General features: G+C 43.9%; 2 protein-coding genes and 2 non-coding genes across 5 annotated transcripts in view; 3 read left to right on the forward strand and 1 right to left on the reverse strand.

Annotated features, from left to right (window-relative positions):
* Positions 1-13194, reverse strand: part of LOC144679771 (transmembrane protein 144-like) — a 127666-nt gene extending 114472 nt beyond the window's left edge. For both annotated transcript variants that reach the window (XM_078540526.1, XM_078540517.1), the window contains exons 1-2: positions 13068-13194; positions 3883-4019 (exon numbers count right to left, since the gene is read on the reverse strand). In XM_078540526.1, the coding sequence (XP_078396652.1) occupies positions 3883-4000 (118 nt within the window). In that variant the 5' untranslated portion in view covers positions 4001-4019; positions 13068-13194. The remainder of the gene's footprint in view (positions 1-3882; positions 4020-13067) is intronic.
* Positions 13195-13359: 165 nt separating this feature from the next.
* Positions 13360-13430, forward strand: trnag-gcc (transfer RNA glycine (anticodon GCC)). Its single transcript has one exon. It is a non-coding gene; the product is annotated as a tRNA-Gly (tRNA).
* Positions 13431-17000: 3570 nt separating this feature from the next.
* On the forward strand, positions 17001-17072 carry trnad-guc (transfer RNA aspartic acid (anticodon GUC)). The gene has a single exon. It is a non-coding gene; the product is annotated as a tRNA-Asp (tRNA).
* A 3096-nt stretch (positions 17073-20168) lies between these two features.
* gask1b (golgi associated kinase 1B) overlaps positions 20169-24075 on the forward strand; it is an 89684-nt gene continuing 85777 nt past the window's right edge. The window contains exon 1 of the mRNA XM_078540538.1: positions 20169-22234. Within this exon, the coding sequence (XP_078396664.1) occupies positions 21325-22234 (910 nt within the window). The 5' untranslated portion in view covers positions 20169-21324. The remainder of the gene's footprint in view (positions 22235-24075) is intronic.

The raw sequence follows: 24075 nt of genomic DNA on the forward strand, positions 1-24075 counted from the left end.
TTCCAAGTCAGGATGGTGAGTGTTTTGGAGGGGAACTTCCAGGTGGTGGTGTTCCCATCTATCTGCTGCCCTTGTCCTTCTAGATGGTAAACGTCATGGATTTGGAAAGTGCTGTCTAAGGAACCTTTGTGAGTTTCTGCAGTGCATCTTTTAAATGTTACACACTGCTTCCACTCTGCATCGGTGGTGGAGGTGGGAGGTGTGCCAGTCAGGTGGGCTGCTTTGTCCTGGATGGTGTCAAGCTTCTTGAGTGTTGCTGGAGCTGCACTCATCCAAGCAAGTGGAGAGTATTTCACCACACTCCTGACTTGTGCCCTGTAGATGGTGGTCAGGCTTTGAGGAGTCAGGAGGTGAGTTACTCGCTGCAGGATTCTGAGCCTCTGACCTGCTCTTGTAGCCACAGTATTTATATGGCTGGTCGAACTCAGTTTCTGGTCAATGGTAACCCCCAGAATGTTGATAGTGGATGATTCAGCAATGATAATGCCATTGAATGTCAAGGGGTGATGTCAAGGTGATTTTCTCTTGTTGGAGATGGTCATTGCGTGGCATTTTTGTGGCACGAATGTTACTTGCGTTACAGGATTGATCCCCAAACTGTGTGACCCAGCAATTGTTGGCTGGTGAGAGGTGTTATAATTGGTCTTAACCACCCCCTTCATTTCGGAGGAATCAAAACAAAATAAAATCTAAAATCCCTACTGCTCATTGCTATTCAGGGGCTTTTCCTAGAGGTACAAAGATGCGGGTGTCTAAAAAGGGCAGAATCAAACTAATAAAACACAAATGGCTTCTTAATAACATAAGAAATAGGAGCAGGAATAGGCCACATAGCCCATTGAGCCTGCTGCCATTCAATACGAACATGGCCGATCCTGGGCTTCAGCTCCATTTTTCTGTCTGCTCCCCTTATGCCTTAATTCCCTGAGACACCAAAAATCTGTCTATTCTAGCCTTAAATGTATTCAGCAATGGAGCATCCACAACCCTCTGGGGTAGAGAATTCCAAAGATTACGTTAAAGCACTGAAGGAGGTCCCCAGGAGGTTAAGGGGTATAAAATTGCCAGGGGTGGAAGGGTTGGGCGTTGGGGCAGGAAAAGTATATGAAGTGGTTATAACACAGTCCTACATTATGACTTTGAGAATGAGATACTCAACACCTATAACCACCATCCAATTGTAAATAAGATAGTCCTGAAATCATTCCTCACTATCTATCATTTTAGCTACTGTTTCAATTTTACATTTTTTCTACTTTAGGTCATTGTATAGAATAACAGTACCTGTCAGTATAGACATAGGTGCTCTCTACTTGATGTACAATCTTATGTACACAACAGAATTAGTGACTGACATCAGGTGGCATATTTTCCTTCATTTGCTCTTGCCAGAAAAACGTCAACACAAATAAAACAAAAAACAGAAGGAAAAAAGTATCTTGGTTTCGTAAGATTTATCAAGAAATGATCCTGGGAATTATATATCGAATAAATGATATTTGGCATATCATGCCTATGCGGTTCTTTGAAAGAGCTTTCCAATTAGTCTCACTCCCTTCGATTTCCCCATGGACCCAAGTTTGGTCTCAGCTTCTCTGCTCACTGCTTGATACAATCTAACCTGTTGAACAACCAGGCCAGAGTTTTCTGCTTCTGCAGTCAACAACCTGGCAGACCTGTTCCATCACCATACTGATCATGTGAATGGACCAGTTCCAGGGCTAGGTGGAGGAAGGAAGTTAGAAACCACAGAAGCAGAAGACAGTAGCTCAGCAGTCTCCTGTGTGCTTCATGACCAGGATGAGTATCGAATCTGGGCTGCTCCTGCTCCGTGTGGGTCAGGGCCAATCCAGGAATGGACTTTGGGCCCAGCTTGTTATATAGCTCAACACCAGGCCTGGGTTGGAATCTGGGTCCAGCCTGCTGTACGGCTCAGTTCCAGACCTGGGGGAACCTGGGTCCAGCCTGCTGTATTGTTCAGTGCTAGGCCTGGGATGGAATCTGGGTCCGACCTGCTGTGTGGCTCAGTGCAAGACCTGGGGGAACCTGGGTCCAGCCTGCTGAATGGCTCAGTGTCAGGCCTGGGGGGAATCTGAACCCAGCCTTATCTGTGGTGTTCAGCAACAGACCTGGGGTGGAATCTGGGACCAATCCAGGAATATGGGAACAGGAGCAGGCAGTTTAGCCCCTTGAACCTGCTCCCCCATTCAATGAGATTATGGCTCACCTATGATCTAACTCCATACACCCCCACCTTTGCCCATATCTCTTAATACCTTTGGTCAACCAAACAAAAATCAATATCAAATTTAAAATTAACATTCGATCAAGCATCATTTGCCATTTGCCAGAGTTTCAAACATCCAGCACTCTTCATGAAGAAGTTTTTCCTAATTTCACTCCTGAAAGGCTCCATTCTCATATATGCCTTTATAGTCCTAGACTCCCCAACAAGTGGGAATAAGCTCTCTCTATCTAGACTATCTGTTTCACTTAATATCTTGAAAACTTTGATCAAATAAGTCCTTAATCTTCAAAATTTCAGAAATAGAAACCTAGTTTGTGTAATCTCTCCTCGTAATTTAACCCTTGGAGTTCGGATATCATTGTGATAACTCTACACTTGCATGCCCTCCAAAGTCAACATATTCTGCCTAAGATCTGGTGCCCAAGATTTCTTGCAGGGCTCCAGATGTGGTCTAACCAAGGTTTTGTATAGCTGATGCATGTCTTCTATCCGCTTGTATTCTATTCCTCTAGATATAAACACTAACATTCTATTAGCCATTTTGCTTAATTTTTGTGCCTTGTTCATGACATTTTAATGATCTATCTACACGCACCACTACCCACACCACCCCGCCTCTCAACGACATACTATTTCTAGCTTTTCATCATTTAGAAAGTACCTTGCTCTATCCTTTGTAGGTCCAAACTAAGTATGTTTTTAGCCTGCTCTGTTTGGCGCCACACCAGGTTAGGTACCTGGGCTCAGCCTGCTCAGTGTGGCTAAGAACCAAAGCAGGGATGGGACCTAAGACTAGCTTGCACTGTAGCCCAAACCAGGCCAGATATGGAATTTGGCTCAGCACCAAGCCAGGGATGGAACCTGACCCAGCCTGCTCTGTGTTGCTCAGTACCGGGGAAAAGATAAAACCAAGACTCTACCTGCTCTGTATAGATAGTAAGGCATCAAGGAAATTAAACGTGCTTGTCCATAGCTGGCAGAAGCTGCTACCATTGACTATCCTAACATGTACCTTGTCTTCACTGATCTGATGCAATATTCAGATTGTTCTAGCATATACCTGATTTTACCTGTTCCTCAATGCTTTTTGATAGTCATAACTAACAAATATTAAAAATGCAGTTAAGTAGACAGTTGATGGTAGGTTGGCACAGTATACTAAAAGTCCAATTCAGAGGCTTCAGTGCAAATCTAGTCCAAGCAAACGTGACAAATTCTCAGCCCTGTGTTGGTTGCAAGAAGCTGGAGCAAAATTAAGTTAGTGATACTCAAATCAGAGGCATTCAGGCTCAAAGGTGTAAATTCACAGGTCAAAACTATTTAGACCTGGACTAAACTCCTGGTTGCATTTTTGGCCATAGACCTTTGGCCTTTTTCCCCAACATTGGCTGCTGGGAGACTGGGGATGGTGGGGAGTTGGGAAACGGTTCTGTACAGGCCATAGGTATAAACCAGGCAGTGCCAGAATCACCATTATGATGGAAAAGAAACAAACAAATCAACCTGAGGAATCTCTGCACCGTTGGAATCAGTGTCGCTGCCTTAAATCACAGTAGGCCTTCCATTGACAGCAAAACTGTAATATAGTTACCACTCCCAAGAGCAGTTAAACCAGTTATGTTCACTTTTCCTACCTGAATGGGAAACTTCCTCTTTGTGACATCTGATGGCAGGTACTCCGACGGTGATGCTGAAGCAACACACTACTGCCCAAAATGCCCAGCTGCTCATTTGGTCAGTTTGGTATAACATTCAAAATGGAAATTATTTCCTGAAACCAAAGAAAACATTTTATAAAATTGGATTGTGTAAAGGCTTTATGGAAGTCACAAAGCACCACCTATGTAACCCAGTAAACCATGATGACACAATTCACATCAAATATTGCCTTGCAAAATAGATGTGATTACTTCCCCTCCCAACAATTCAGTGCCTCTACAAATAATTTGTACTGGAAGTTTGACCTGGATTTGGAAGTCAAATTTTGTAATTTCTTTACGGCAGAATAGCGCCAGGGAAGTATAAAGTACCTTGCACCTTCACCAAACAATAAAGTTCTACCAGGTCACAATTAACTTTGCTTTATTTGCTCTAATCAAGAAGCTAAAAAGAAATAAAAAACTTGCATTTACACAGCGCCTTTCACAACCTCAAGCATTCCAAAGTGCATCACAGCCAAAGAAGTAATTTTGAATTGTAGTCACTGTTGACAAACAACAGTTTTATCTGTGAATAGAGTCAACAGTGTTATGGACAGGAGAGGGGTCCATTCAAACAGCTCTAATTTTTCCTCTCACCACCCGTCCGTAAACAGAAAGGTGTTTTGATTTGTTTCCTTTTTGATAAGCGGTGCATATTTCCCAACCACTTAACTTTGTGTGATCCAACTCCTACTAATAACCCAACTGTGAGCCTGAGGTAGGATGAACTGAAAAGGTTAGTTTATTGCACACATTCAGAAACCATGAAAAGGGCCAGCAATGCCCCTCTCCACACACATACAGCAGTAAAGAGAGGGATATAGCAAAGAAGGTTTTACAGTACAGAAACAACATAGAAAATAAATGTTGGTTCACATGAGATCCAGCATCCAGAATCGAAGTGCCATGAGGAATTCCTTCACTGAGGTCAGCAGGCTGAAACTGGCGGAAACTGGCGGTGTAAGATTCACTTTTGATGTGGTGTTGAGTTAAAAAGATGAAATAGTCATGCAGAGATGAACCAGTTTTTGTAGGCGATGGTGCAGAACTTCCAGCAGTGTCAGAGTAGATGGGGCCAGTTGTCCAGCCTAGCCAGAGCTCCTTCTGTGTGGCCTGTTAGTCAGGTGTTAAAGCAGCTCTTAGCGCAGCAAGGCAATATTAGTTGTTGAACAAGCCATTTATTGAGGGTCTGGTGTTTGGGAAGTCATTGTTTCCGTAGACTCTCTGACTCCGCTGGCAGGCCTGGTTTATCAAATACAACTGGCCTTTGTGTAGCTCCCTTTGAAATTGGGCTGTGCAGTCCCCGGGTGGTCTGTTAATAGCGCCTCGGAAATGACAAGGCGTGACATTTCCGAAACTGTGAAGTGGCTTCTTTTGTTCTGGTGACTTAACAAACAATAACTCACAAACAGAGGATCAACTGTCCTACGAACATACGAAATAGGTGCAGAATTAGGCCATTCGGTCCCTCAAGCCTGCGCTGCCATTCAATAAGATCATGGCTGATCTGTTTGTGTTTTGAATTCCACATTCCCATCTACTCCTGATAACCTTTGATCCCCTTGCCTAACAAGAATCTATCTACCTCTGTCTTAAAAATACTCAATGGCCCCACCACCACCGCCTTCGGAGGCAGAGAGTTCCAAAGTCACACAACCCTCAGAGAAAAAATTTCTCCTCATCTCTGCCCTAAAAGGGCATCCCCTAATTTTAAAACAGTGTCCCCTAGTTCTGGACTCATCCACAGGGGGAAATATCCTTTCCACGTCCACCTTGTCAATACCATTCAGGATCTTATATACTTCAATCAAGTCATTCCTTATACTTCTAAGCTCCAGTGGAAATAAGGCCAGTCTGTCTAACCTTTCCTCATAAGACAACCCACTTATTCCAGATATTAATTTAGTAAACCTTCTCTGAACCGCCTCCAATGCATTTACACTCTTCCTTAAATAAAGAGACCAAAACTGCACACAATATTCGAGATGTGGTCTCACCAATGCCCTGTATAACTGAAGCATAACATCCTTACTTTTATGTTCAATTCCTCTTGTATTAAAGGACAGCATTCCATTAGCCTTCTTAATTACTTGCTGTACCTGCATACTAACTTATTGTGACTCATGCACTAGAACACCTAGATCCCTCTGCACCTCGGAATTCTGCAGCCATTCTCCGTTTAAGTAACACCCTGCTCTTTTACTCTTCCCACCAAAGTGAGCAACTTCATATTTTTATACACTAAACTCCATCTGCTCGATTTTTCCCCACTCACTTAATATCCATCTATATCCATCTGCAGCCTCCTTATGTCCTCTTCACAACATACTTTCCTACCTATCTTTGTGCCATCTGCAAATTTAGCTACCATGTCTTCACTCCCCTCATCTAAGCCATTGATATAAATTGTAAAAAGTTAAGGCCCCAGCAGAGACCCCTGCGGGACTCCACTCATCACATCCTGCCAATCAGAAAAAAGACCCATTTATGCATACCCTCTGTTTTCTGCCAGCCAGCCAATCTTCTATCCATGCCAATATGTTACCCCCTACATCATGAGTTTTTATTTTCCGCAATAACCTTTGATGTGGCACCTTATCAAATACCTTCTGGAAATCCAAGTACAGCATGTCTACAGGCTCCCCTTTATCCACAGTGCATGTTACTCCTTCAAAGAACTCTAATAAGTTGATTAAACATGATTTCCCTTTCACAAAACCATGCTGACTCTTCCCAATTACCTTGAGTTTCTCTAAGTGCCCAGCTCTAACCTCTTTAATGATTTAACACCTTCCCCATGACAGATGTCAAGCGAACTGGCCAGTAGATTCCTGTTTTCTGCCTCCCTCCCTTCTTGAATAGAGGGGTTATATTTGCTACTTTCAAATCAGATGGAATCTTTCCAGAGTCTAGCAAATTTTGGAAAATTAACACCAACACATCTAGTACTTCATTAACCACCTCTTTTAAGACCCTAGGATGTATTCTATCAGGATCTGGAGACTTGTCAGCTCGCAGCTCCATCAGTTTGCTCAGTGCTGCTTCCCTAGTGATTGTAATTTCACCAAGATCCCCCCTCCCTTCCACTTCTGATTTACAGCTATTACTAGTTTGTTTTTATATCATCTATAGTGAAGACAGAAGCAAAATATTTGTTCATTTCATCCGCCGTTCCTTATTATCTATTATTACCTCCCCATTCTCACTCTGTAGAGGGCCAACACTCACTTTACCCACTCTTTTCTTGTTTAAATATCTGTAGAAACTCTTGCTGTCCATTTTTACATTTCTAGCTAGCTTTCTCTCATAGTCTAATTTCTTTCACCTGATTAACCTTTTAGTCAATCTCTGCTGTTCTTTATATTTTGACCAATCATCTGACTTGCCACTCATCTTTAAGCAGTTATATTCTCTTTCCTTAAGTTTGATGCTTTCCCACTAATGGCTTCTTTCCCCTACTATTCCTCGCCTCCAACCAAGCCAATTCTACATCCTGATCTCCTGAACCAAGGTCATCTCTAATTATTGCACAATGTCATAACTGATCAACAGTGCTACCCCTCCAACTTTACCTAGCTTACTATTCTTCTTGAATACCAAATACCCATCAATATTCAGGACCCAATCCTTGTCATCCTGCAGCCATGTCTACGTAATGGCTATCAGATCATATTTATTTACTTTGTTATGAATACTACACGCAGATACAGAGCCTTTAGTTTTGTCTTGTTATCTTTGTAACATCTAGTCTTGACTATTGGTGTATTCTTAGGTTTTATCTCTCTGTCCCTTCATGCTATTTTATGATCCTCATTTCCCATGTTACTATTATGGTCTCCTGCTTTGAATCTACCCCTTGATTTGCCACATCTACCCAAGCTTGATCCCTCACACCCCTTGTTTAGTTTAAAGCCCTCTCTACTTTCCCGTTATGCAATTCGCAAATCACACGTCCCAGCATGGTTCAGGTGTAAACCGTCCCAAAGGTACAGCCCCCACTTTCCTCAGTACAGATGTCAGTGCCCCAAGAACCAGAACCCACTTCTCCCACACCAGGCTTTGAGCCACGCATTCATCTCCCTAATCTTATTTGCCCTGTGCCAATTTGCAAGTGGCTCAGGTAATAATCCATAGATTATTACCTTTGAGGTCCTGATTCTTAATTTGGTACCTAGCTCCTCATACTGACAATGCAGAACCTCCTTCCTTGTCCTGCCTATCTCATTGGTACCTACATGGACCACGTAGATCCTCCCCTCACACTACAAGTTCCTCTCTAGCCCTGAGCAGATATCCTGAGCCCTGGCACTGGGCAAGTAATGTAACCTGGATGCTCGCACTTTGCCGCAGAGAACAGTATCAGTCCCCCTTACTATAGTATCTTCTACTACTATTACTACTATATTTCTGTTTGCTCCCCCCACTTGAACGGCTTCCTGTACCATGGTGCCATGGCCAGCCTGCTCATCTACCTTGCAGACCTCGCTTTCGTCCACACAGGTTTTAAGCAACTCAAATCTTTTTGACAATTGCAAAGTCTAAGGCTCCTCCACTACTGTTTGCTCAGTCCCATTGCCTGCCTCATTGACGGTCACACCCTCCTGTCCTTCAATGCTAACCAAAACAGGTGACCCTATTCTCAGAGGCATGACCGTCTTCTGAACAAAGTGCCCAGGTATTTCTCCCCCTCCTTTTTGTTGCACAGTGTCTGCAGTTTGGCTTCCAGATTAATAATCCTGATCCGGAATTCCTCTAGCTGCTTACACTTTCTGCAGACGTGTTTGCCCTGGATCACCTTGGTGTCCAAAAGCTCCCACATTCCACCTGTCCCGCTATTGTTACTTATGTTATTTAGTTAACTTAAATTAATTACTCACTTAAATAACTTAGAATAATCCCTAGGCAGAATTTGAGGTTTTGGCTTGGGTCATCTCAGTGCTTTGCAATGTTTCATGGGTACGATTATCATCTGCAAGGCAGACTTCTACGAATCCTCTCTCCCTTGGGTAGCGAGAGTCGTGCTGGTAGCTTTCCAAAGTTCCTTTTCAACTGACCAACCAATAACACCCGCTTCACAGTTTGGCCAATTCCAAGAAAACACTTCGCTCTTTAGGATCTTCAAGCTATTCGCACAGCTTTCCAGGTTTTACACCTTTTTAGCCAGTTTGCTACAAGGGGTCCTGTCACCTTTTCTGCTAAACAGGAAACTGACCTCTTCCTGAGAGTAAGGCAAAATACTGCGAATGCTGGAAATCTGAAACAAAAACAAAAAATGCTGGAAAAACGCAGCAGGTCTGACAGCATCTGTGGAAAGACACAGTTAACGTTTCGAGATGGTATGACTCTTCTTCAGAGCTCCAGCTTCAGAGCTCCAGAGTTTCTAGCTCTGAAGAAGTCATACGGACTCTTCCTGAGAGTGTTTTGCTTCTTCTCCCCACAAAAAGTCTGTGTCCTTCTTTCTGTCTCTGTCAGCTTTCTCTTTGTGTCTGCACCAATGTGCTGATCACCTTCACCCTCCGGGTCCTCTGCTTGTAGCTCTCCTTTGTGCCTGCCAGCCGCACGGATTTTTCTTAACTTCCTTCCTGTAGGTATTGTTTTCAGGTCATGGGTCACCAGGTCACATGGTCCAGTCTTTCTTACTATCCAAGAAAATTACAATTGATCCCTTTACAATTGATGCAACCAATCAAGGACCTTTCCAAACATTCTTAAAACCAATTAGAGGTTCCCCAGACCTTTTAAATGAATTACAAATTTTCTTAACTGTACTGTTTGCAGGTCAAAGATCGTCGCAGAGCTGTCACTAATCTTGAAATAGGGAACGGGGTGGTGCTGTATTGTCGCAATCTAACCACCAAAGTGATTCCTATTTTGACACGTGGGCAAAGTAATAAATTGCCTTTATGCAGTACACCACCATAGTAAAACCTTACAAGGTACTTCACAAGAGTCATAATCAGACAAAGGGATCAAGCAAGCAGAATGAGATATAAGAATAAAATAATGCAAATGCTGGAAATCTGAAATAAAAAGAGTTAATGGGTGGAATTTTATGATCCTGCCAAAGTCAACGGACATTTGAATGGCTCGCAGCAGTTTACGCCCCCACTCACACTGCGGCGTGGCCGTAAAATTCCACCCAATGTTTCAGGTCAATGACTCTTCATCCGAACAGAAGGTATTAGGATGAGCAACAGGTCAATCAAGATGGTGGGTTTTAAGGAGGGTTTTAAAGAAGAAGAGGGATGTGGAGAGATAGATGGATAGATGGAGCTTAGGGAAAGGGGAATTCCAGACTCTGAGGCCTAGACAGTTGAAAGCATGGCCACCAATGGTAAGGTAAAGGCAGTGGAGGATGCACAGAAAACCAGAGCATTGTGGAGTTGTTGGAGAATCATAAGACTGGACATAGGAACATACAAAATAGGAGCAGAAGTAGTCCATTCAGCCCTGTGAGCCTGCTCCACCATTCAAAAAGATTATGGCTGATCTGTTTATGTTTCTAATTCCACATTCCCATCTACCCCTGATAACCTTTGATTCCCTGCCCTAACAAGAATCCATCTACCTACACCTTAAAAATATTCAATGACCCCGCCTCCATCGTCTTCTGAGGCAGAGTGTTCCAAAGTCACACACCCCTCTGAGAGAATGAAGTTCTCCTTGTCTTTGTCCTAAAAGGGCAACCACTAATTTTAAAACAGAGTCCCCTGGCTCTGGACTCATCTTTTCTCACGTCCAATACCATTCAGGATCTTTTACACTTCAATCAAATCACCCCTCACTCTTCTGAACTTCAGTGGAAACAAGCCCAGTCTGTCTAACCTTTCCTCATAAGACAACCTACTCATTCCAGGTATCAACCCAGTCTTTTACTTAGTTCTGTTGAAGAGTCATACAGACTCGAAATGTTAACTGTGTTCCTCTCCGCAGATGCTGCCAGACCTGCTGAGTTATTCCAGGTATTTTTATTTTTGTTTTGGATTTCCAGCATCCGCAGTTTTTTGCTTTTATCAATCCAGTAAACCTCCTCTGAACCGCCTCCAATGCATTTATATCCTTCCTTAAAAAAGGAGACCAAAACTGCACACGATATTTGAGATGTGATTTCACCAATGTCCTGTATAACTAAGGTTACAAAGCTAGAGAGGGGGCCATGAGAAAAATTAAATATGAGGATACAAACTTCAATTTGGAGATGTTTAAATTGTAGGCATGATGAGTGAGTAGGACCAAGTGTGGGATAGGATACAGCCAGAGTTTTTAAAATCACGTTTGTGCATGTGTAAGGAAGTTACTTATTTTTAATAATGACAGATTTTGTTGTAACAAGGCATTTAAAGGAATTTGCCATTAGACTTGCCCTTTCATGTTTATGTTTTGGGTTCTTTGTACAGCAAGTCGCTGAAAGCTCAAGGAAAACACAACATCTGGGACCCGATTGAAGAGGGCGAGGAAGACAGCAATCAGGGAAAAGGATTGTGAAAAAAACAGTCCAAAATCTAAGAAGAAGGTATAAATTAAAATGGGTGAATTCAATGCCAAATCAGGGAGAGAATGGGAAATAAAGAGAGGGTAAGAAAGATTAGATTATGAAAAAGTAAAACTAAAATGTTAAATGATATTTTTAAAATATGGCAAGTAATATCTGAAAGAATTAAACTCCACACTTGTAATAATAAATTCACAGTGCCAGATGTTGATTAACAGTAACGAACACTTATCACAACATTAAAAAGGTACTCAGTCTTGAAATGACAAGACAACTTTCTGTAACAAGTTTAGTTCATATCTACCAGACAAATACACCAGCTTCACACAATCAATCAATGTATTTCAATGGTAAGGCATGCAGCAATTTGCCAATATCATAAAGCCAATGGGGAAGTGGTGAAATTCCGACAGCAATCTTTGAATATCCATATTTAAGCCTTGCACTTGTCCCTTGGCTAAAGTTGCTGTGTAGTTTACACATAAATAACAGCAAGCACCATTAGCCAGTTATCTTAAGAACAAGAATTGGTCTGATGTTTTCTAGTAGCACTAAGTTTGAGTCATATTAGAATATTTATCATTCAGCACCTTTTATCTAAATGTAGGAATGTCTGATAGGAAAGGGCAACTGTTGTGAGAGCAAGGAGGTGAGGAAGATATACAATTGGGGATATAACATAATTAAAGCCCCTCTACCCCCATCCCCTCCCTCTACCCCATCCCCTCCCTCCCCTCCCTCTACCCCATCCCCTCCCTCTACACCCATCCCCTCCCTCTACACCCATCCCCTCCCTCCCCTCCCTCTACCCCCATCCCCTCCCTCCCCTCCCTCTACCCCCATCCCCTCCCTCTACACCCATCCCCTCCCTCTACACCCATCCCCTCCCTCTACACCCATCCCCTCCCTCCCCTCCCTCTACCCCCATCCCCTCCCTCTACCCCCATCCCCTCCCTCCCCTCCCTCTACCCCCATCCCCTCCCTCCCCTCCCTCTACCCCCATCCCCATCCCCTCCACCCCCACCCCCTATCCCCTCCACCCCCACCCCCTATCCCCTCCACCCCCACCCCCTATCCCCTCCACCCCCACCCCCATCCCCTCCACCCCCATCCCCTCCCCTCTACCCCATCCCCTCCCTCCCCTATCCCCTCCCCTCTACCCCATCCCCTCCCTCCCCTATCCCCTCCCCTCTACCCCATCCCCTCCCTCCCCTATCCCCTCCCCTCTACCCCATCCCCTCTACCCCATCCCCCATCCCCTCTACCCCATCCCCTCCCCTCTACCCCATCCCCTCTCCTCTATCCCCTCCCCTATCCCTACCCCCTCCCCTATCCCTACCCCCTCCCTCCCCTATCCCTACCCCTTCCCCTCTACCCTTTCCCCGCTACCCTTTCCCCTCCCCTCTACCCCATCCCCTCCCCTTCACCCCATCCCCTCCCCTTTACCTTCCCTCACTCTGCCCTCTCTCCCTCGCCCCCCATTCTACCCTCCATCTCCCCCCCCAACTCCCTCCCTCATCCCGCCCCTCCCCTTCTCCTTCACCTCCTCCCCAACTCCCCCCTCCCTCATCTCGCCCCCTATCTTCCCCCCTCCCCGCCTGATCTTCCCCCACTCCCCCATACTCACTCTCTCTGCCGGTTCAGCTGCTTGGTGCTCACGTGATGAGTGTCTCCGCCTCCAGGAAGAAGCCCCGAAGTCTCCCCAGTAACTTGAGCAGACGGAGGCGGAGCTGCGGCCTGGAGCGCCTGTCAGTCATTGGGAGCCGTGCTCGCTGATGTGAGGGCTCGGGCCGCATCCCGCCTCTCTGTGTTGGAGGGGCGGGGCGAGGCGCGGCGGGGCGGGGCGGGGCGTGGGTCCCTCGCTCCAGACTAGCCCATTGCCCAGGTTCCACTATCTGTATTCTGCTTACTTTCTCTATGCATTGGTGGTTCAGTGGTAGAATTCTCGCCTGCCACGCGGGAGGCCCGGGTTCGATTCCCGGCCAATGCAACCTTTTATATTTTCCCCCCCACTCCCACAAAAAAATTGCCTTTAGATAAGGAGTTGAAGACCTGGTGACCCAACTGAAAATATATCATTTAGAATTATAGAAACAGAATTCTAGTTTATTTTACTTTCATTAAGGATGAACTGGCCCAGACAAGGCATGCTGGATCACCTCCTTCTGGCATGACCGTTCTCTGATTCCATGATTGTTGAGATAGGGAGAGAAAGAAGGGTGGGCAGGGAGCATTATTGATTAAGGAGAACATTACAGTGCTGGAAGGAGAGGATATTCTAGAGGGGTTAAGGACAGAATCTATTTGGTTAGAGTTAAGAGAACAGAGATACTATTCATGGGTGTATTCTATAGGCCACCAAATAGCGGGAAAGAGAGGAACAAAATTGCAAAGAAATTACAGAGATGCAAAAACTACAGAATAGTTATAATTGGAGAGGTCTTGTGGTGCAGTGCGTAACGTCCCTGCCGCTGAGATGGGTGCTTCAGGTTTGAACCCTACCCCAGGACTTGATGGTGAAGGGCCAGGTTATTGATCTGCAAAGCCTTCCAATACTCTTATGCCAAAAAGCAAGAGCCAGAGGGATTCCTGGTCAGCCATGCTTAATGCAGAGTGGAGCCCCTCAGGCTATCGCTTCTGGTGACAGGCTGGTGAACAATTCCAGGAAAAACTAGCCATGGAAACAGACATAAGTATATGTTTCGTTCGCCCCATTTGCCTCTAGGCACAGGAGAGAAAGGAGTTATAATGGGGGACTTTAATTATGCTAATAATTAAATAATCTAATAACACTATAGATCGGGATAGTAATAGTGTACAAGGCAGAGAGGGGGAAGAGTTTCTGAAGCGTGTTCAGAACTATTTTCTAAATGGTATGTTTCCAACCCAATAAGGAAGCATTGCTGAATCTGGTTCTGGGAAATGAGGTGAGTTAATTGGATCAAGTGGCAGCAGGGGAACATTTAGAGGGCTGTGATCATGGTATAAGGTTCAGATCAGCTATGGAAATAGAGAAGGAGCAACCCAGAGTAAAAATAATTAATTGGGGGAGGGCCACTTACAGTGGGATCAGGAAGGATCTGGCCCAGGTAAATTCAAATCAAAGAACAATGGACAATGGCTGCCATGAAAGAGGAAATAGTTCAGGTACAATTGAGTACATTCTCACAAGGGGGAAAGGTAAAACAAACAAAACCAAAGCTTGCTAGATGACAAAAGAGATAGAAAATAAAGTGAAGCAGATAAAGGGTGTATATGCCAGGTTAGTATTACAAATGAGAACCAAGATGAATATAGAAAGTTCAGAGTGGAAATGGAAAAAGTAGCGAGAAAAAAGAAAGAGTATGAGAATAGTCAGGCCGATAACATTAAAGGGAAACCAAAATCTCATATAGGCATATAAATAGTAAAAGAATAGTAAGGAGGGGGACTAATTAGGGACCAGGAAGGGAATCTATGCATGGAGGTAGAGGGCATGGTTGTGGTGTTAATTTAGCATATTGCATTTGTCTATACTACAGATGAAGATGCTTCCAAAGTCACAGAGAATGACGAGGTAGTTGAGATGCTAGATGGTCTAAAAATTGATAAATGGAAGGTACTAGAAAGGCTGGCTGCATATAATTTTCATGAGTCACCAGGATGAGATGTATCTGAGGATACTGAAGGAAGGGTGTTAATTGTGGAAGCATTGCACATAATCTTTCAGTCGGCCTTAGATACTGGGGTGGTGCCAGATGACTGAAGAATTGCTGATGTTACAACTTTGTTGAAAAAGCGGTGTAAAGGTAATCCCAGCAACTACAGGCCAGTCAGTTTAACTTGTCTAACCTTTGGCTCTCTATTTACCATAACATTTATGCAGCTACCAACCTACTTGATCACAACCTCACATTCGCCTTTGGTGTCCTTGTTCCCAGTAAAACTGTTACTTTTTCTCAACCAGGCCATGCCCCCAGTAAGATCTCCGTCTCCACTCCCTTAAATTACATATGAATTAGGAGCGCAAGTAGGCCAATCAGCCCCTCGAGCCTGCTCCATCATTCAATAAGATCATGGTTGACTGATTGTGGCCTCAACTCCACATTCCCCACTACCCCTGATAACCTTTGACTCAGGACCAAAGAAGAGTCATTTTGGACTTGAAAAGTTAACACTGTTTCTCGCTCCACAAATGCTGCCAGACCTGCTGAATTTTTCCAGCACTTTCTGTTTTTATTTCAAATTTCCAGCATCCACAGTATTTTGCTTTTATTTCACTGGTGCTCAGTTTGGGTTGTGCCAGAGTCACTCGACTCCTGATCTCATTACAGCTTTTGTCCAAACATGGACAAAAGAGCTGAATTCCAAAGGTGAGGGCAATGTGATTGCTCTTGATGCCAAGGCAGAATTTGACTGAGTGTGGCATTAAGGAGCCCTAGTCAAATTGAAGTCAATGGGAATCAAAGGGAAAACCCTTCATTGGTTGAAGTCATTTAGCGCAAAGGAAGATGGCTGTGGTTGTTAACAACCAATCATCTCAGCGGAAGGACATCACTGCAGGAGTTCCACAGGGCAAAGTCCTCGGCACAATTATTTTCATCAATGCTATATAAAGCTCTAGTCAGAAGACACCTGGATTACTGAATGTAAGGAACAGGAACAGGCTATTGGCCCTTCAAGCCTACTCTGCCATTCAACAATATCCTGGCTGATCTTGTACCCCAACTCCACCTTCCTGCACTATCCCCATATCTCTTAATTCTCTTAGTACCCTAAAATCAATCAACCTCCTGTACTCATTCTACAGCGTACTGTCTACTGTTTAATTCTATGCACCGTACTTCAGGAAGGATATAGCGACCTTCGAGGTGGGGCAATGCCAATTTTCTGGGACTAAAAGGCTTAATTATGGGTTTGGGTAGACTAGGCTTGTATTCCCTTGAATATTGAATATTGATCAGTGATCTAATTGAGGTGGGTTTAAGATGATTAAAGGATTTAATAGGAGAGAAACTATTTCTTCTGTTGGAGTCCAGAAGAAGGGAAACAACTTTAAAGACAGAGCTTGGTCATTCTGAAGTGATGTCAGGGAGCGTTTCTTTATGGAAAGGCTAGTGGAAATCTGGATCTGTCTACCACAAAACGTTGTTGAGGCTAGACTGATTAAAATATTTAAAAACTGAAATTGATGTTAAGCAAGGGATATGTAATGGGGACATAAATGTGGTGAAATACAGCTTAACCATGATCTATTTGAATGGCAGAACGTGCAATGACCTACTCCTGTTCATACGTTGTACTGTGTTGGCTCAATACACAGCAGCGTTCAATTGGTGCTAATTTTCCCATGTTTTGAACTCAACGTGAACTGGCTTTCAGGAGAGTCTAATGAATTAACCTGCATTTCTTTGCATGGAGTCACCGCCGAAAACACGTGATCCGTTCAATAAACTAAACGTTGCAGTAGAATGGAAAGACATGATGTGATATTCCCCAGGAAACTAAAATTAAATGAAATGCTAAGCCAACTAACTAGATATCCGATAAATAGAGTTCCAGTGATGCAGGAATTCAGAGCTCCTCGGTAGTATAGTGGTCAGTATCCCCGCCTGTCACGCGGGAGACCGGGGTTCAATTCCCCGCCGGGGAGGTGTCTGACTTTTAACATTTAGACGTAAATTCTCTATTTATTCTTTATAATATTTATTTCCAAAGTTAATCCACACAGCAAAGTATATTTTATTCCGTATCGATATTAGTTCAAAAAAAGATCCAATTTTCAGCAGCACCGCAGTATGCAATCAGCTTTGAAATGATATTGTCAATCCTGCAGGTGCCAGTGTGAGTTGGTATTTAAAGAGGAGGAGCTGATCATGTGCTACTGAATGCAGAGGTAGTGCAATTACCACCAGCTCTTCCTGAAGCTGTTCTGTTATTATCCTCGACCCTCTGTGTAGCAGAAAGCGGGAATAAACCCAAGGAAGTAGAGGAAACCGGCAGCCAAATTAAATACTGAAAAGAAAAGAATTAAGGTTATTAAACTGAAGTGGGGTAAAGTAGGTAGGGGTCAGAGAATGAACTGCAAGCAAAAAGCTCTTGATAATTACACAGACCCATGGTAAGAGGCTGAAGAGGGGAAGAACAGCAAAAACTCTGCTGTCACAGAATCTTTACAGTGCAGAAGGAGGCCATCCGGCCCATCAAGTCTGGACTGGCTCACTGAAAGAGCATCCTACCTAATCCCACTCCCCTGCCTTATCCCCGTAACCTTGCACATTCTTTTCAGGTAGCAATCCAATTTCCTTTTGAATACCTCGATTGAACCTGCCTCCACCACCCTCTCAGGAAGTTTGTTCCAGACTCCAACCACCCTCTGGGTAAGCAAATTTTTCTTCACGTGACTTCTACCCCTTTTGCCCATTATTTTGAATCTGTACCCTCTAGTTCTTGATGTGTGTACTCTTGAGTGTGAACAGTTTCTCACTATTTACTCTGTTCATACCCCTCAGGATCTTGAATACCTCTATCAAGTCTCCCGTCAGTCTTCTTTTCTCAAGGAAAACAGTCCCAACTTCTCCAATCTATCCACATAGCAACAGTTCCCTATCCCTGGAATCATTCTTGTGAATCTCCTCTGTACTCTCTTCAATGCCTTCACATCCTTCCTCAAGTATAGTGCCCAGAGCTGGATGCAGTACTCCAGATGAGGCCTAAATAGTGTCTTATACAAGCTTAACATGACCTTCTTACTCTTGTACTCAATGCCCCTACTAATAAAACTTAGGATACCATATGCTTTATTAACTGCTCTCTCAGCATGCCCTGCTGCCTTCAATGACTTATGTACACATACACCAAGGTCCCTCTGTTCCTGCAGCTCCTTTAGAGCTTCTCTCTTTATTTTATACTGTTTCACTATACTTTTCCTGCCGAAATGAATCACCTCACGCTTCCCTGCATTAAATTTCATCTGCCACTTGTCTGCCCAATCCACCAATATGTCTATATCCTTTTGAAGTTCAAGACTATCCTCTTCACAGTTGACAATGCTTCCAATCTTCATATCATCTGCAAATTTTGAAATTATGCCCTGCACACCATGGTCTAGGTCATTAATATATATCAAGAAGAGCAAGGGCCCCTGGGGAACTCCACTAAAGACCTTCCTCCAAACCTGAAAAACACTAATTTATCACTACTCTCTATTTCCTGTCACTCAGCCAATTTATCCAAGTGCCGACTTTCCCTTTTATTCCATGAGTTAGAATGTTAGAATTGAGCTAGAGCAAGTCTATTGTGTGGCACTGTATCAAGTGTCTTTTGAAAATCCATATACACCACATCAACAGCAGAACAAATTCCAGAAGCTATTCTGTCCATCAAATTAAAATATGATATGAATTATTTACCTTGCTGTTTATTTTACTGCATTTTAAAGCAATGCTACCACTGGCTTTTTAATAGACTCCTTCCCCAATTCATCATCATATAAGCTTCGATAATTATTGTCAGCTGTCTTTAAGCTATCTAAGAAGTATGAGGAAGAGGTATTTAGCTGAAGGAATCCTCCTAAAAAAATCAGTTAGGTGTTTAAATGAAAGGCAAGGGTGATGTTTTTAAATCGCTCTTGGTTAAGTTCATCTTACCTACTGGCATAGGAAAAAGATATAGCAGTGCGATACCAATTTATTCTGAAAAAATATCATCCCTATGAATTTGTGAACATGTATTTGATTGCCCTTCCACAATATTTTTGAGATTTTAATGCTCTGTTATTTGAAAGTATTTTAAAAACATAGTTCAAATAGATGCCCATTCTGCACATGATAGATGGGATCATTTGTGAGAGAAAATTGAAACAATCCAAAATATTAATGAGTAATTATCGAACTATCACTTATAAACTGATCAGAATACATAGGCACAGGAGAAGGCCATTTGACCCCTCGAGCCCATTCTGTCATTCAATAGGATCATGGCTGATCTGATTGTGGTCTTAACTCCACATTCCTGCCTGCTCCCCATAACCCTTGACTCCCTTGTAGATCAAAAATATGTCTAATTCAACCTTGAATAAATTCAATAAACCCAGCTTCCACTGCTTTCTGGGGTAGAGAATTCCAAAGATTAATGACCTTCCGAGAGAAGAAATTCCTCATCTCCCTCTTAAATGGAAGACCCTTTATTTTGAAACTGTGCTCCCTAGTTCTAAATTCCCCCACAAGAGGAACATGCCTACTGTTTGAAAATAGATCTCCAGTGGGAAAGGTGATGCAAACCAGCACCAGAGATATATGTTGTGCGTTAAGTAACTTTGAAGAGAAGTCAATTTACCTGAATGCAAATGTATACACTGTGGATTATGTGGCCTGTAGAATTACAACCCACTTTTGAAAAGCTCAACAGAAAGGTGAGTGTGCATACTACGGTTATACTGAGAGACTCGATAAGGTCAATGTAAATACAAATCGCACTTGAAGATGAAGAACCCATATAACTATAACCTTTATCACTTTCCTTGATATTTAAAGCTTTTTGGCGAATGTATTTTTCTCTCCTGTCTAGCGAAGAGGCAGCGATGCCCTCCTTCCTCTAGACCTCTATGGTCCGCTTCTTAAATTCAAAATATTTGTTTTTGAAAGGTCATTAATACAAATATTTTTGCAATGGACCGTGGTGAGCAATTCTTTTGGAAGTATATATTGTGCTATTAAGATCTGTGCAATGCGTGAACCAAATATTATTCCTCTTTAACAATTCCTTTATTTCAATTGCATTTCAGTTGCTTGCGGATTATGTGTGATCCGTTGTGTTATTTACGATTTTCCAGTAAAAATTCCCCACATTCCACAAAGGATCAGTGATGTTAAGTGGTTTGGGTCATGTTGCCTAACTATTGTCGGGTCAACAATTCATGTCGTGAAGTCACTGATCTAACTGTCGTTTCCCGCTGACTGTACGTTTCTCCTCTCAGCTAATGTTGCAACAAGGGCCAGTTTGCTGAATAGTTACAACTCGGCTATTATCGGAGCTGGGAGCCCTCGGACATTGTAATGACTGTACTTCAGCAGACCCTGAAAATCAGTCACTATCTCGGTGCTCTCACACTAAAATAAAAAAAATACAGCCTCATCATTCATTAGACACACCGAACCCCCCCGGAGTCGTTTAAGGCTGCTACAAAGTATTAGTTCTTCTTGCACAATGTATCATTTAATCTCAGCGAGGAACCTGTTTTGCATTTGCAGATATCTAACAATTGAAGTTTTCGCAGAGAGAGGAAATCAGTCAGGGTCACTGGGTGTTTGAGATTCACAATCTGTGTTGAAATGATCTGTGACACAGGTGCAGAAAAGCAACGAGACAGTGAAATAACTGATCCCTCACTAAAGCGGATAAAAGAACACTCAGGGTCGAATCTGGAAAAAAAGAGTCAAATTAGAAAAAGAATGAGTGCAATTAGAAAGATGAACAATTCTCTGCTACACATTTCACTCAGAAAGGATGCCCAATAAATGACCATCATCCAGAATGCAAGTTGATATATGGAAGGGAAATTTGGGAGTTTTACCCAATCGTCCCGCCCTCTAATGTTAATATAATATCTCAGTTGAATTAGCGCTGTGTAGTTGCTGCCTGGCTCCAGTGTATGTCTCCCTCGCTCCCTCACACACATTGCGGTGTGAGACTCCTTTGTAGAGTTGTCTCCATTCATTCCCTTCAACTCGCTGATACCAGTTACAGAGAGAGAGGCGGCTAGGTTTGAGTCCCTATTTCCAGCCCATCAGATCGCCAGGTGCAAGGCGCATCCCAGGGTGTTTGGGAGCTATGCTCCCTCTCCGGCCTTTGGAAACCTCGGCTGCCACCTTTATCTCAGTCCATCATGTTGGATCACCGCAAGGATGACTTGTCCAAGACCTGGCAAACTTCGTTTCTTCCCGGTTGCCCTTTGTGCCTGGATGGTGAGCGGGAGACGCCCCAGGACCAAGAGGAACTTGCTGATCGCCACAGCCTGTTTGGTTTATGCCTCCTTTGTTGTGATGCAGGGCGATGTCTTATCCCAGGACCGGCTTTATGAATATGGGGTCGAGAGAGCCGGTGAGCCTGTCAGGCTGCTCCCCAGCGGACTCCCAGCAGGGGAACCTCAACAAGATAAGTCCACCTTCAACCCCAATGTGGTGTACATCACCATCAGATCAAAAAGGAGAAAACCGGCCAACATCAGGGGAACGGTGAGGCCAAAAATCAGGAAGAAACGGTCGGCGAAACATGTTGTGCAGGAGAACGATCCCAGTTTAATGGACAGTCAGGATATTGAGCAGAGTCCTGTGCTGATGCAGGGTTGGCAGGGTGACCAAAGACCGAGGGCCACTGACAGCACAGGGATATTAGCCCTCTCCAGGGAGCAGAAAGGCAAATGGACAAGTTCTCAAAGTGCAGCTAAGTTTAGCGCTGGTGGCAGTAACATCAGGATTTACAGCGAAAGTTCGCCGCTCTGGTTCACAAAGGAGGACATCGCTGCTATGCGTTTCCTGGCCGATTCCAGCATCGTCCGCATCCAGAAGGTGCCCCAGCCTGGGCACCGGCCTCTGCTTTTATTCGAAGGTATTGGCAGCGACCATCACTCCCGAAACCCAAGTCAAGGGAAAGCCGTCCCCAGGGACTTGACCAAAGTGCCGGGCTGCCGACAGCCGTGCGGGGTCATCAAGAGATCGGTGGATATCAGCGAAGTTTTTGCTTTCCACCTGGACCGGATCCTGGGTCTGAACAGGAGTCTGCCTGCTGTGGTCAGAAAGATTCATTTTGTTAAAGGTGAGGCATCTACCGAGTCATTTTAAGCCGTCTTTAGACAACTGCTACATAATAGATCCCAGCTTCCAGACCCTCTGGCCAATGCTGGAGCAGGAAAGCCATGGCTACATATTGGGTGTCAGCTAGACAGTATTCCCAACCAGACTATCTGGCTGAAACATCCATCCTACTGCTCAGCACCCAACTATGACACACATTCACAAAGCCCCAGCCAACAAGTAATTACATTTCAATTGCTTACAAAATTGGCAATGCATTGTCTTAACATTTCCATTAGGGTTATAAAGTTATCAGTGTGTGTCAGGGAAGAGACACAGGAGGGGGACAGAGAGTACAAACCTAATTAGCAAATGAGGCCAGAGATCGACAGAGCTAAAGGCTCTGTATCTGAATTTCACAGCATTCATAACAAAATGGATGAACTGTTAGCACAGATAGAAATAAATATATATGATGTAATAGCCATCACAGAGACATGGTTGCAGGGTGACCAAGGCTAGGACCTGAATATTGAAGGGCATTTAACATTTCGAAAAGATAAGAAGCAAAGAAAAGGTGGTGGGGTAGCTCTGTTAATTAAGGATATAATTAGTATAGAAATGAGAGATGACCTCAGCTTGAAAGAGCAAGGTGTAGAATCAGTTTGGGTAGAGATGACAAATAGGAAAGTTAAGAGATCACTTGCGGTATCTAACAGTAGTTACACAGCAGGACAGAGTGTACAAGAAGAAATACATGGGACTTGTAAGAAAAGCCCTGCAATAATCATGGGTAACTTTGATCTACATGTAGATTGGGTGAATCAGATTGGCAAAAGCAGCCTGGAAAATAAGTTCATAGAGTTTGGGACCATTTCTTAGGACAGTATGTTCTAGAGCCAACCAAAGAGCAGGCTATTCTAGGCCTGGTAATGAACAATGAAAGACAATTAATCAATAAACTCATGGTAAAAGAGCATCTGGGTGACAGTGATCATAACATGATAGAATTTTGTGTTCAGTTTGAAGGGGAGAAGTGGAGGGTCTAAGATTAGTGCTTTAAATCTGGATAAAAGTAATTATAAGGGTATGAAAGAGCTAGCAAAAATAAATTGGGAAACTAAGTTAAAAGGTAGGACAGTTGAGATACATTGGCAGACTTTATAAGGAGATATTTTGGACCATAACTTCCAAGCTCCCCTGCATTGGATTGGGGGTTACCCCAAAGATGCACTGGGGAACCCCTCTTGGGGCCTCATCTGCTGGTGCACTCTTAGGTTTGTACTCTCTATCCCTTCCTCTGCCCCTTCCCTGACTCCACACTGGCTTTATAAACCTAATGAAAATATTGAGACAATGGAGGCATTGCAAAACTGTAAGTGTTTGAAAGGTAATTAATGCACAGCAATTGCCCAGAAGTGCAAACTTCCCCTGGGAAATTGCCCTTTGCTGGAAACCATCTGAAAATGCAATTTATATCACAAACTTCAGATGGTTCTGACTGGGTTACATCAATATTTACCCAGAAGAAATTAGAAGAATTAAAACCTCTTCTAACTTCTGAGCAACTACAGACCCAGACCGAACACTCAGGGAACTTGCCCACACCCCCAACCCCCAGCGGACTCCCCCCAACCCCTCTACTAACCCCCACCAGGCACCACCACCCTCATGCCCCCAGGGGTCTCCCCCATCCCCCGACTAACCCCTCCCACCCCATGGGGTTCCCCCCATGTGCATGGGACCCAGCCGGAGGCCCACCCCCCCCTCCCCACAAGACCCAACTACCCCCAAACCCCTAGGCCTGATTGGATCCAACCAGACACCATCACCTCCATCCCTCCCAGGCCCAACTGTACCTGG

This window comes from Cetorhinus maximus, chromosome 1, assembly GCF_964194155.1.
Source record: "Cetorhinus maximus chromosome 1, sCetMax3.hap1.1, whole genome shotgun sequence".
Taxonomy (NCBI): Eukaryota; Metazoa; Chordata; class Chondrichthyes; order Lamniformes; family Cetorhinidae; genus Cetorhinus; species Cetorhinus maximus.